Source organism: Heptranchias perlo, chromosome 13, assembly GCF_035084215.1.
Source record: "Heptranchias perlo isolate sHepPer1 chromosome 13, sHepPer1.hap1, whole genome shotgun sequence".
NCBI lineage: Eukaryota > Metazoa > Chordata > Chondrichthyes > Hexanchiformes > Hexanchidae > Heptranchias > Heptranchias perlo.
In genome coordinates, this window is record NC_090337.1 from 22,326,815 (window position 1) to 22,340,046 (window position 13,232).

Here is a 13,232-nt window from a genome sequence, read left to right on the forward strand (position 1 = left end):
AATCATTGATATATATTGTGAATAGCTGGGGCCCAAGCACTGATCCCTGTGGTACCTCACTAGTCACTGCCTGCCAGCCGGAAAAAGACCCGTTTATTCCTACTCTGTTTCCTATCTGTCAACCAATTCTCAATCCATGCCAGTATATTCCCCCCAATCCCATGTGCTTTGATTTTGCACACTAACCTCTTGTGTGGGACCTTATCAAAAGATTTCTGAAAATCCAAATAAACCACATCCACTGGTTCTCCCCTATCTATTCTACTAGTTACATCCTCAAAAAACTCCAGTAGATTTGTTAAGCATGATTTCCCTTTCATAAAGCCATGCTGATTTTGTCCAATCCTGTTAATGCCTTCCAAGTGTTCTGTTATCACATCTTTTATAATAGACTCTAGCATTTTCCCCACTACTGATGTTAGGCTAACTGGTCTGTAATTCCCTGTTTTTTCTCTCCCTTTTTTTTAAATAGTGGAGTTACATTTGCCACCTTCCAATCTGTAGGAACTGTTCCAGAGTCTATAGAATTTTGGAAGATGATCACCAGGGCCACTTCCGTTAGTACTATGGGATGTAGATTATCAGGCCCTGGGGATTTGTCAGCCTTTAGCCCCATTAATTTCCCTAGCACTATTTTTTTACTAATACTGGTTTCCTTCCGTTCCTCCATCTCACTAGATCCTTGGTTCCCTAACATTTCTGGGAGGTTATTTGTTTCCTCCTTTGTGAAGACAGAACCAAAGAATGTGTTTAATTGTTCTGCCATTTCTTTGTTCCCCATTATAATTTCCCCCATGTTGAAAAGGAAAATCCAGCCCATACATTGTATGAGAGATGTACACTATTCAGACAGCAACCATCTAAAATACTAGACACATGAAAACAAAGACTCCTCCATCATAAGCAGACCTTGTCCAGCTTTCAGAAATCAGCTTATTGGGGATATACAAGTAACTCAACTTACTGGATAAAACTACAGGGTTTAACAGTGGAACATACAATCCATACAGAACCAGCCAGGAGTGAAATACTCCCTCTTACTATAGTATATATAATGCAGAGTTGACACTAAGATATTATATTTAAGCCAAACATATCAAATATGAGCAGTTATTGTTAAAGTGCTTGAATCTACTGAAAAAAACAAGAATCCAATTGGGATGGGAGATAGAAAACATGGAGTAATTGTTTTCTATCACTGGAGCCCTTCATGAGCCATGTAAACATTTGCATTCCAACTAGTGATAGAGTAAATATCTAAGCTTCCAACACAATATCCTCTCCATCACAAAACACGCCGATTGCATTGCTCGCTTCTGCCCCTACCTCGGCCCATCGGCTACTGAAACCCTCATCCATTCCTTTGTCACCTCCAACTAGACTCTTCCAATGCTCTCTTGGCTGGCCCTCCATCATCCATTAACTTCAGATCATCCAAAACTCTGCTGCCTGTATCCTATCCTGCACTAAGTCCCGTTCACCTGTCACCCCCGTCCTCACTGAGCTATATTAGCTTCCTGTCTTTCAATGTGTCAAATTTAAAATTCTCATCCTCGTGCTTAAATCTCCTCATGGCTTTGCCTCTCCCTATTTCTGAATCTGTCTCCAGCCCTATAACCACCCCACCCCCCCAAACTTTCGATTCCTCTAACTTTCTCCTTTTGTGCAACCCTTCTGTCTTTGTCCCGCCATTGGTAGTCGTACCTTCAGCTACTCACGTCCCATGCTATGGAATTCCCACCCTTAACCCCTCCATCTCTCTACCTTCCACTCTTCCTTTAAGACCTTCCTTAAAGCCCAACTCTTTGACCAAGGTGTTGGTCATCCATTCTAATATCTCCTTTGGCATGGCATTCTTTTTTTCTGATTATGCCTCTGTGGGACATTTTTCCATGTTAAAGGTACTATGTACAGGGGCGGCATTAGCCCCGAGCAATCCAGTGATAAATTTGTCTAGTAAAATGCCGGAGCTCCAAATCCGAAACTTTGCACAGAGCCCCCGTAAGCAAACACCAGCCCTGGCTATAGAAATGCAAGTTGTTGTTGTATTGAAGTAACTCAGTTCACCGCAACTTACCAAGTCTGATGAGCTTTGAACCTATCACAGATCTGAAAAGTGGGTCCCAGAACTGAAATCTGTTAAAATTTCAAACTTTGTAGTGAATCAAAGCTCTTGATCCATGGTGTACTGTATGTTTTGTTGCTCTAAGTTGAGACAAATACCATTCTTCACTTATCTTTGTGAAGTTGGAATGAAAGTGTCATTATATCGGGAGTTTCAATACATCAAGTCCAGTTTTAGACTAGTTGACTATATTGGCACCTTTATTAAAAATGCAGATTTGTAATAAAAAGTGGATTAATGTAAGTTACAAACTAAATCTTTAGCACAATGCTCAGTCCTTGTGTGTAAAAAGAAAGCTTTACAAAAATAGCTCCTTGTTGAGTGGCTGCGTTGTGCTGTAAAACTACAGTTATTTAAATGTGCTTAATTGGTTCCATTCAGGCTTTCTGGGCAAATTATGTTTATTTATCTATTGCTTATGGAGTTAGTTGCTATATAATTAACTTTTGCTTTCACACATATGATTAAAACAAATCACAATCCTTTATTTACTATACAGGTGTCGCAAGCTAATCATGACTTTTTCTCCCTTCTTCTCGTTACATTTCCTGTTTCTTTTTGGTTTGTGGTTTTCAAGTTAAATGCCAATTGCCAGTGATCTGTGTCTCATTGATGCATGATGATATTCACATTGAAGAATTAACAATCGTGACTTTATTGCTGTCAACTTATAATCTAAAGTTGATCAGAAAAAAACGCTGTATATATTAAATAATGCAGTCTACGCTATTCATTTAAAATACATCTGTGTGTAAAACAAACATATCTTTATTCAATAGCTCCAGTCGCCAGAGTTGTTCAGCTAACTGTCTGACAACTACCAGGAAATTGGTGATGAGACACTGAATATGTACAGAAGGATATTGTGGCAATTTAAGCATGTATATTGCCAATTTATTCAAGAGAAATGAGCATTCAAAGATACAAATCAGGTCAAATCCAGTTTTCATCAAATTAACCCCAGGTTAGTTTTAGAATAATCAGCCTGTGCCTGTCACATTTCAGGATCTTTTGATTATTTTTCCACAGAAATTATTTGGCAAAAGAGTTACTTTAAATGCTGACTTTTAAAGCATAATATATTCATTCAAGTTAAAAAAAGGTTTGAGAGATAAGCAACTTAGATACAAATGAGCTAACGTTGATGTTTCTTCCTAGTTTATAAATAATAAGCAATTCATTAGGTTATCTCTGTAATTGTTAAACACCTCACAAACATTGTATTGGAAAGTCATTGATTGCCTTTCATGGCTGTGAACAGCAAGAGATGTAAGATAGAGACAGGGATACAGACAGGCAGAAAGGCTTTTGAAAAGGAAGGCTGCATGAGCAGTCAGAGCTTTTAAAACAAAAATCTTCAAAGCAGCGAGGCCCAGAAGGTTGTGAGAAGGATACAATGGGTGGGGGAGAAATTAGTTTGTTTAAGTTAAATTGGATTACTCACTGATGTGGGGAAACATAATGTATTCATTGTTTTTATATTCTTATGAAAGACAAGTTGTACTGATTGAACTAAGTGGATTTCATCATAACTGTTGCTCTGTATGTCCATGCGACATAAAGCAGCTTAAGGATTCATGTCAAACATGACCACAGATTGGTTTGTGACAACTACAGTCAGAAATTCAAGGTTGTACTTATCACCTGCATTGAGAAGATTATCCCTGAGGGACAACACATGAAATGGAAACCAATCCAATTAATTCAATGAGAAGCTATTCTAAGCCAAGGGTGAACTTGGCAGCATTGGGACATTTCTCCAGCATTAAGGAGCTTTAACCCCAAAAGTTTCTGTTCACTGCAGGTCAGCAGATTTTTAAAGATTCCCATTTTAAAAATATTTTTTCCTTTCTATGCGCCTGCCACAATTCTCCTGAAAAAAGGTAAGTAAAGGATCTTTTCTAAACCTATGATTATGTTACTTCCATGGTTGCTTGGAGGGCAACACAAGAGCAGCCTGGCATGACACACCACTGCTCAGGCCCTCCTTTTACTGTGCTAGTCAGGACTGAGAACTTGCAGTGTGAAGAATCATGGATGGAAACCTTCATCTTACCAGTACAGTCAGGAGTCAGTTTTGGCTCATTGGTAGCACTCTTGCCTCTGAACTCTGAATCAGAAGGTCGTGGGTTTAAGTCCTACTCCAGAGATTGAGCTCATAATCTAGGTTGACAGTTTAGTACAGTACTGAGGGAGTGCTGCACTGTCAGAAATGCCGATGAGATGTTAAACCGAGGCCCCGTCTGCCCTCTCAGGTGGACATAAAAGATCCCATGGCACTATTTGAGAAAGAATAGGGAAGTTTTCCTGGTGTCCTGTCCAATATTTATCCCTCAACTGAAAAAACAGGTTGGGCTGGATTTTGCTGCAAAAATAGTGATGAGGCTAACAGTGCTCACTGTTATTTATGTGCAAATCGGACAGTAACTTCTGGCGACCGCACATGCACAGTTAAACACGGAAATCCAGAAGTTGCTGGCTGAGATGCGACCTCCCTCCATAAGCTGCACGCAACAGCATCTCGTCAGCTGGCTCCCTATTCAAATGTATTGAATGGAGTGGAGTTCCTGTACTTAACAGATAGATACGAACTAAAGTCACCAAGAAAAGTTACATCAAGTCATTTCAAGTTTAAGTACCCGTATAATGCCTTGGTACATCTTAATTACTGCAAAACAACCTCTCTGGCACTGAAAATTAACTTTAGCAGGTGTGGAATCTCATTCCTCCAGATTTTAATTATTGTTGGACATTAAAAAAAATGTTAAATTTAAATAAGTATTTGTTTTTTACATTTTCTTTGTCTCTTTTATCTCTGTCTCTTAATTCAATCTTTCTTACCCTCTCTTTATTTTGCTTTCTGCACCTGATTTGACATTGAATTCATTATTCTAACTTACACTTCCTGGACCTGACTCTGTGCTGTTATTAATGATGCTTCAATCTGATTGATTGTGGAGATACACAGCTGTTCACACAGGTCCCAGATGCCCTGTAGAGGGCGCCGCGTTGGATGGATCTTTAGTTTCCAGGAACTTGCCATGCAAAAGCTCATCGAAAATCTATGGGCAAGTGCAAGACTAATGTTCGTTCGCTGCTCACGGCAAAGTCCAACCCTATATCTGGTCATGTATCTCATTGCTAACGTGGAACCAAATTGGCTGTCACGTTTCCCTATGTTACAACAGTGACTACACTTCAAAAGTATTTCATTGGCTGTGAGGTTGTGAAAGGTGCTATATTAATGCACTTCCTTTCCTTTCCTTTTTCACAGTGGCATACCATCGCAGTGTGCTATCGTGGTAACCTGGAATGTTTTACTGGTAACAAAACTTTTATCACTCACTGACATGAAGCTTCCTTTGACAGGAATAATGACATGATACTGAGCGTTGTATTTATTCCAGGATTACTACTAGCACTTGTATCTTACCAGTTGGGAGGACTCTTGTGTAACAGAAGAAACCTCCATCAGGTCTCAAAAAAGAAAATTTGTATATTGTATTTATCTTTGGAAATGATTTTAGATTTGTCAGTATAATGTGCTTTAAAAGTGGCTTCAGTTAGCTGTGGCTGAGACAGTTGACATCTGTCTAAGTTCTTTTGGCTTGGTGTCGATGGAGAAAAACAACACAAGAACATGCCAAGTGTTGCTATTAGTTTCATGGAGAAGGGTGAGCCATTGCTTGGTGTTACAACTTGATCAAAAACGGCCTGCGCTTGAAGGAGGTGAATTCAAAACTAACTGTGGAAACAATGGCCTTTATATTTACGGGAAGGTGGGGAGGGTGCGGGGCAGCGCAGTAGCATGGAGAAAACCTGGCAAGGCCGGGGACGTGGATGTCCTGACGAATTTAACAGCAGGACCACATTATATATTTTTTCTTCCGTTCCCTACCCGGCAGCCAGCCAAATTGTTAACCGGCCAGCTGTCGGGTGGGAAAACCAGTGGCAGGAGGCCGCAGCCAGAGACCCATGGGGACGGTCCCCAGAAATCCTGAGGGGGGAAGGAGCAAGAGGTCGGAACTTGGTGGGGGGGGGGGGGGGGAGAGAGGATCGGCCATCGCGGAAGGGAGAGAGCGAGAGATCAGGGCTTGGGGTGGGAAAGAGGGCCATTGCGGGAGGGAGGAAGGCCGGAGATCATGGCTGGAGTGGGGAGGTCACCCATCGCGGCAGGAGGGGGGGGGCCGTAGGCTTCCTTGAGGGGCCGGGGGAACACTCCTCACCCTTCTGGCCCACAAGGAGTGCCATAAAAAGCACTTACCTTCTTGAGCCGGCAGCTCCCGCCTCCCTTTTGTTTCCTGAGCCCTGGGAAACCCCCGCGGCAACTGTTAAATTTAAATTAGGCTCCTAACTGCAACTAGGGAGCCTGATTTAAACATATTAATGAAGTGTCCTGCCTCTCTACAGCGGAACACTCACATGACACGAAACTCACCGCCGTAAAAACGGCAACGGCAACGGGTGTGTTGGGGATGTGTTCCCCATTTTTTACCCCTCCTCGATCCTCTCCCGCCCGTCAATGGCGGGGGGGGGGGGGGGGGCGTGTTAATATCAAGGCCAGTATTTCAGTGAGCGAGTGGTCAATCTATGGAACATGCATCCGAGGGATACAGTGAAAGCAGAAAGTTTTGATTCATTCAAGTGCAAATTAGATAGATTTCTTATAGAAAATATTTTGGGATGCAGTATGTGTGTAATTTGAGACAAGACCTACAGTAAGTGTAGCATGCTTTGGAGGGACAGGTGACTTTGCACCTATGGTTCCCAAAGGTTTTCCTCACCTTATGTGTGAGTCTGTTGTAGACTAATTGATAATGATTGATTGCTATGATTAGTCAACAACTTCATTATTGTTGTTTCATGTAACTATCAGGATGATAGAAAGCAAACTAGATGGACCTTGGTCTTTTGCCGTCCAGCAATTCCAATGTTCCTGTTAACTAATTAAGTTAGAATAGTCCATCACATCTTTGAAATTTTGATGTGCAAATTTGCAGTCTCGTGCCAGGCATTTCCACTGTAGCCAAGGATTCAGAGTAAATAACTCAACAGAGAACCAAAAGACTGTTGTTCACATCTTATCTACTGGAGTGTTAGAAATAACTATTACTTTGATTACCTCACCATTCAGAAAGAACCTTTTCGATCTTCAAAGGAAATCTGCCCTTTGGAGGTCCAGAAGAACTTTATCAAAGGTATGGGTTTTCTCCAAATCTCCAGTCCCCTATTTTGACTGCCTAGCCCACTTTGAGGAAACAAAGGACCTCCGTGTGGGTCACCCTTCACTTAATGTTTCATTAGAGACTCAGTTATGTGATTCTGAAAACAACTACAAGGATTTTGAACTCATTCCTGGAGCAGTGTATGTGAAGTACCGTATTATTAGGAGTAGAATTTCTACAGGTTTCTCTGATCTCCTGCTGCAACTTCAGTGGCAGATCAGTGGAAATCCCAGAGTAATGGCATAAATGGCTCCTTACGGAGTGTCTGCTGAACTTACAACGGGAGGTCGGAAGAACACTCACTGAAATTGTAGGCCCTAGTTTCTTGGTGTGCATACTCTGCTTCTGGATAACTACTTGTAAAAAAAATGAGACTATTAGTTTTTAGCCTGAATAATAGTCTGTCAGTATGATATTTACTAGCTTTTGAAATTTACAGGACAACAGAGTGGACTGGGGCAGCCCACGTAATATCTGATGCAAAACACTGTGGTAAATGAGTAATTGTTAGTCCTGTGATATATTAACCCATTCACATCATGCAATGGAAAAGAAAATGGGGTGGAGTGTAAAAATCGTCCATTTTGCATTATCGCCCAAGGTTTGTGTAACTTTTTCAAACATTGTCTCTCCATTCTAAAAAATTCATTTTAACTTTATTCCCATCTCATAAGATTTCCCTGGACCTTGTACCATTACTTGGTGAGGAAGATGATCGGTTCCCAATGACTGAGTGCCTGAGCTAACCAGTAGGAGGTGCAACTGAGCATTCCATCACGACTTGCTATACTCAATTTTCCCCTTCCCTTACCTCCTCACTGGTGTTCATCAGCTTCTCTGTTTAGCAGTACAGCTAAGATCAGGAGCTTGCTGCATAAGGAATCACAGATGTAAACCAACATCTTACCATAATGTGTCATTCTATGCTTATAATCCCTTTCCTATTGTTTTAGAATAATGTAAAATGATGCAAAGAAACCTCCTGATTTTAAGTTCTGTTACAGGTCACAACTGTGAGATGGTTTAAAGCAGTACTAGCAAACAACGAGATGACATTTGCTGACTTTGTTCTGTCATTTACCTGCTGGATGTTATAGAACTTGACTCAGTATGCCCTTCAGAATCAACTTCTGGAAGTTTCCTATCCATTAGTCTCTTTTCAGTCGATGCCTTAGTATTGGGGACAGTTTTTCCCTGAAGGCATTCCTTGATCTCTTCTCTTTGATCATCCTCTACATGAATTAAAGGGACTTCCCTTGGGCAGTGGGACAATTTCTTTTTCTTCACAGTTGCCCAATCGTGTGGTGTGAAGCACTTTCTTTCAACCGCTAATTTTGTTTTGTCCAATTTATGGCCAACGGACACCTCACATTTTCTGGTTTCTGTTTCGGAGTCATGGGGTGCAGTCTCAATGGAATCTGGCTGACTGCTGATGGATGATTTCCTACACTTAACAGTGTCTGAAACTACCTCGATGGCACATTGTTCAACATGTGGCTGGGCTTCGCTTGGTAACTGCTCGGCACTCTGACCGTCAGTGTCACAACAAATAATTTTATTTTTTCTCATTAGGGCCTCAATGGAATTTGACCAAGTTTCACTTATCAGCATATCGGTGATGTGGTCGGTTTTACACTTTCGATACAAACAAGAGTCTGTTAGAGATTTATAGAGGTTCGTGGACAATGCCGTGTCACCTATATGTATACCTAATGTGTTTCTGCGATCATTTTGGGCAAAGCCATCGAAGGAATTTGCTTTCACAGGGGGAGTTACTGTTAGTCTTCCCTCTGACATTCGTCTGTCTGGCATCGATGACTGCCTGAAACACATGGTTGTTCGCCCAGCTGGGGCAACTAGTGCATTGTGCCATTCTTTGTTACTTTTATTTTCTTTGTTTTCTTTATCCAGCTCCTTGAGCATGTATCTGTAGAACTCCTCCGTTATGCTCTCTGTACTAGATTGATTTGAAAGGCAGGATGTATTTACACTAAGGTGCCCATTCTTTCTGCACACCTGCTGGAGTGCTGCATTTAAAATATTGCTGGCGTGCTTTCCGGCATAGTAATCCAGCAACAAATCGAATCCCCACCCTTCATTTTCCATTTGATTCACCATAAAGTTGGAAAATTCATCAGTGATACTCTCGCAGCTTGATTGCTTTGAGATGGAACTGGCATTGCTTATTGGCTGACCAAGTTTAGTCATGGCACCTAGCGCAGCCCACGAGCTGTTGGAATCTGTGTCCTCTTCTGGAATGCTTTCATAACTGGATGCCTTTCCCCTGCTCCACCTCTCACACAGCAGCCTATTTCGAGCCAGCCCCTGTCCTTGCCTCACAGAGTCAACCACTGCTAATTCAGCTGAGTTTACGATTTTTGCTGCCACCTCATTGGCAAAGTTGTTTATTGGGTCTAAGGCATCATCAAAATTCAGTGATTCATCAACCACTCTGTTCATTAGCTTTTCCTTTAGTTCAGGTCGTTCTTGTGTTTTTCTTTTAATCTCACTAAGCCTGGGTGGCTTAAGTCTCTTGACAATTGGAGTGATGGGTTGGGATTCTTTACTCCTCATGACTACTCTGGATGAGGATGATTGTGGAACCATGAATTTCTCAGGATCTCCAAGTCTTCTTTTCCAAGGACAGAACCATGGCTGCTTAGCATTTGTATTTTCGAGGCAAATGGCTGCCATTTCTGTCGCCATGGAAACAACTGTTTTGGATATCTGGTCAGCAAACCCGTTTATTGAAAGGCCTGTTTCTGTGCTGTACATTCTATCTATGTTTGTGTCTGTTGACTGCATAACATGGAATGAAGATTTAGATGGACTTAAGGTATTTTGTGCATTTATCACAAAGATGTTCTGTTCTTTCTCTGGCAGAGGTTTGGCTCTCGACGATTCTCTGGTTTCTGTAAGTGCGTTAGTAAAACCACAGGTCTGTGCCTGAATGGCACCACCATATCCAGTATCTGTCTCAAGAGTGTCAATGGAGAAGTATGAATTTGTATCTTTGTCACACATTTTCTGCTGATGTGGGGTAACAAAATTGGTAATAGTAGCACTGGCATTTCTTGATCTCAGTTGGTCGGTTAAATTGTGTGCACTTATTGCACAGTCACTACCTCGTCTGCTGTAAATCCACGTTGAGTTCAGGTTATCCTGCTGTGTAAAGTCTGGCCCTTCATGACCAAAACTGTTTTCATTTGAGATTGTGGGCTCTATCAGGCTCTCTTGAACAGAGAGAAAATTATTTGGCTGACCAAAGTCTTCAAAACTGTCATTGCTATTAAGATTCAGAGATAGTCCATCCTTCTGCTTGATAGTGGTTTCCGAATCCTTCCAGTTGTATATTTCATCTTCTTGAAAGACCATAGAGACATCACTATGCCTTACAATGTCTCTGATTTTCCTACAAGTGAAATATATTATGCTGAAAAGAGACTTATTTGCACTTTCAATAAATATGCTAGATGGATTCATATCCGAATTGTTCTCTTTTTCCTGATTTGCAATTCCCACTTTTCTATTTGCTTCTTGGAAAGAATGCTTTAGAATTAAATTTGAAACATTCTGGGCAAAATCATCCCTTGACAATTCCTCCTGCTGGGAGATTTTTGGACTCGTCACTGTTTCAATTAACTTTTTGTCCACAGATTCCATAAATTCACCAACACTTTTGTAATGGTCTGGTTTTGTAAGAACAGTGGCTGCTTCTTTGAGCAATACCTCAGCAATGTTACAGGCAAATTTTTCTACACAGCTGCCAACACTCACGCTGCACTGCAGGGTAATTGCACCAGAGGTTTCAGCTGCAGACAGAAGACCACTTGAAGCAGCAGAAAAACTGATGTCAGGTTCATCACTGAACCCTGCAACTCCTATGGCACTGGCTACCTGGGTCACACCACAGAGAGCTGAAGAGAATGAGAAGTTCATTTCATCACATTCAGAATCGTTTAATAACGCTCCATCTTCATCATATATTTTGCAAGATAGATTCTCTGTTACATCATGTAAGGCTTGGTCGAACTGCAGACTCTCAGTAACATGAGGGCTTGAAATAGTCCCTATAACACTGGCAGCACAGACTAGTGCTACCTCCACAGAACTAGGAGGCAATCGACTTGACTCAGAATTGCTATGGTCAATCATACCTTCCTGTACACAGGCTGGAGGTTCACTCAAAGGATCTGAGTCCAGGCATGAGGCCATTGTTGGGCTGGTTGGATCTTGCCATTCTGAAGCATTCTCACAGTTGTCTGGACTTTGTACAATAACAATTTTGGGAAGAACATTCCACGGACAAGAAGGGTTTGTTGCATCTGCTTTCATATTGCTGGCTAAAGGGGTATCATGGCTTTCTGCAGAGATGCTAACTGCAGCCTCTGTTGTAAAAGTAGGCTCTGACTGGGATAGTCTAATGAAGGCATCTTGCAAAACGGATTCTGCTAAGTTTGAAGCGTAGTCATCCTCCATGTTCTGATTATCCTCTAGAGATGAAGAAACACTAAGTTTACCTTCTGTGTCCTGTGTATCTATGTACTCTGCTAGAGAGTTGCTCTGGAGGTGCTTACCAACACATTCAATTGTGCAAGAATTGTGGTCTTCCTCTGCACCATGTTTCGCTGAGAGGTAGCTTTCAAATGATTTTAAGACCAGAGTTTCTTTTTGAGAGTTTTCTTCCGGCTTATGCCTTTCTGTATCTCTTTCTCCAGTAAAATAGTTGCTTTCACAGCAAAGCATCTGCACAGTTTTTCCAGAGCTCTCCTCACCTGGATGCCCAGACACTGAAGTATCCTCGGGATTGCATGTCTTTTCTAGAAAGAAATGTTCTTTGTTTTGTCTCATCTGCAAGAGACCCCTAGTGTTTCTTTTCGGCTTTTTAGTATCTCTTGTTGGGTCCGAACCACTAATCCTCAGAGGATCTAAGAATACATAAATTAAAATTTTTGTGTTCACAATATGTCTGGATTCACATATCTTTCTTTGTTTCTTTAAAGGCATTTTGTTACAAATATGGCAAAGCAATCTATTACACAAACAAATAATTGATGTTTGTACTTAAACAATTTGCTCTCTCTCTTTCTTGTTCATCCTAGCTCCAAAAAATGCACTACCAATTTTAAAATGGTCATTTTCAGAGTGGCCTCCAGTGAACCCCTTAAGGGATGCTGGTTTGGCCATGTTCCATTGGTTTCAGTGGACAGGTGCTACGTGTTCACAGACGAAAATGGCACTGGGGTCCTATCTATGTCCTGGGATTCCAATTAGCATATAGTAATGTGGCTCCTCCCTGTTTCCGGTGGGTGTGATAGCTGCCTATTTCACGGCCTGGTGCAAAATGGCAGTGGGCGGGAAGACGGCGGGAAGTTCTTTTATAACCGATATTGATCTTGCTACTGCTCCTTTCCTGCCAAAAGGTGGGAATAGTAGAAAAAAACAAAATCACTCTCATTGTGTGTTCAACACTTTGTCATTTTGTAGTGATATAGGTAATTTTAGGCGGTCAACTATTGCAGGGGATTTTCTCAGAGCTGCTCCCACACCACCACCTTAACTTCACCGGAAGCTCAGCAGAAACGTTATCGCACGTAAAAGGAGTTTCCATTGACTTCTGGTGAATTACAGCAGAAGAGTGGGAGCAGCTCCAAGATTCCACCCCATTCTCACTGGGTGGGTTAGGTTCAAATTGGGGCCATATGTTCAACTCTTTTTAGGCCAATGGAGAAATTCAATTGATCAGATTTGAATAATGTAGATTGCAATGTTGAGTTGATATCCTTGAGTTATCATTTGATTGCCTTTGAGGTCACGGGACATTTTAAAGTTTTTTTTAGTTGGAGTTTTTGCATGATCACAAGATATATATGGATGGGGAA

General features: G+C 41.4%; 1 protein-coding gene across 4 annotated transcripts in view; it reads right to left on the reverse strand.

Annotated features, from left to right (window-relative positions):
• The window catches only part of sphkap (SPHK1 interactor, AKAP domain containing), a 228,576-nt gene that overhangs the window by 21,068 nt on the left and 194,276 nt on the right, over nt 1–13,232 (reverse strand). For all 4 annotated transcript variants that reach the window (XM_067995140.1, XM_067995137.1, XM_067995139.1 and 1 more), the window contains one exon: nt 8,432–12,278. In XM_067995140.1, the coding sequence (XP_067851241.1) occupies nt 8,432–12,278 (3,847 nt within the window). The remainder of the gene's footprint in view (nt 1–8,431; nt 12,279–13,232) is intronic.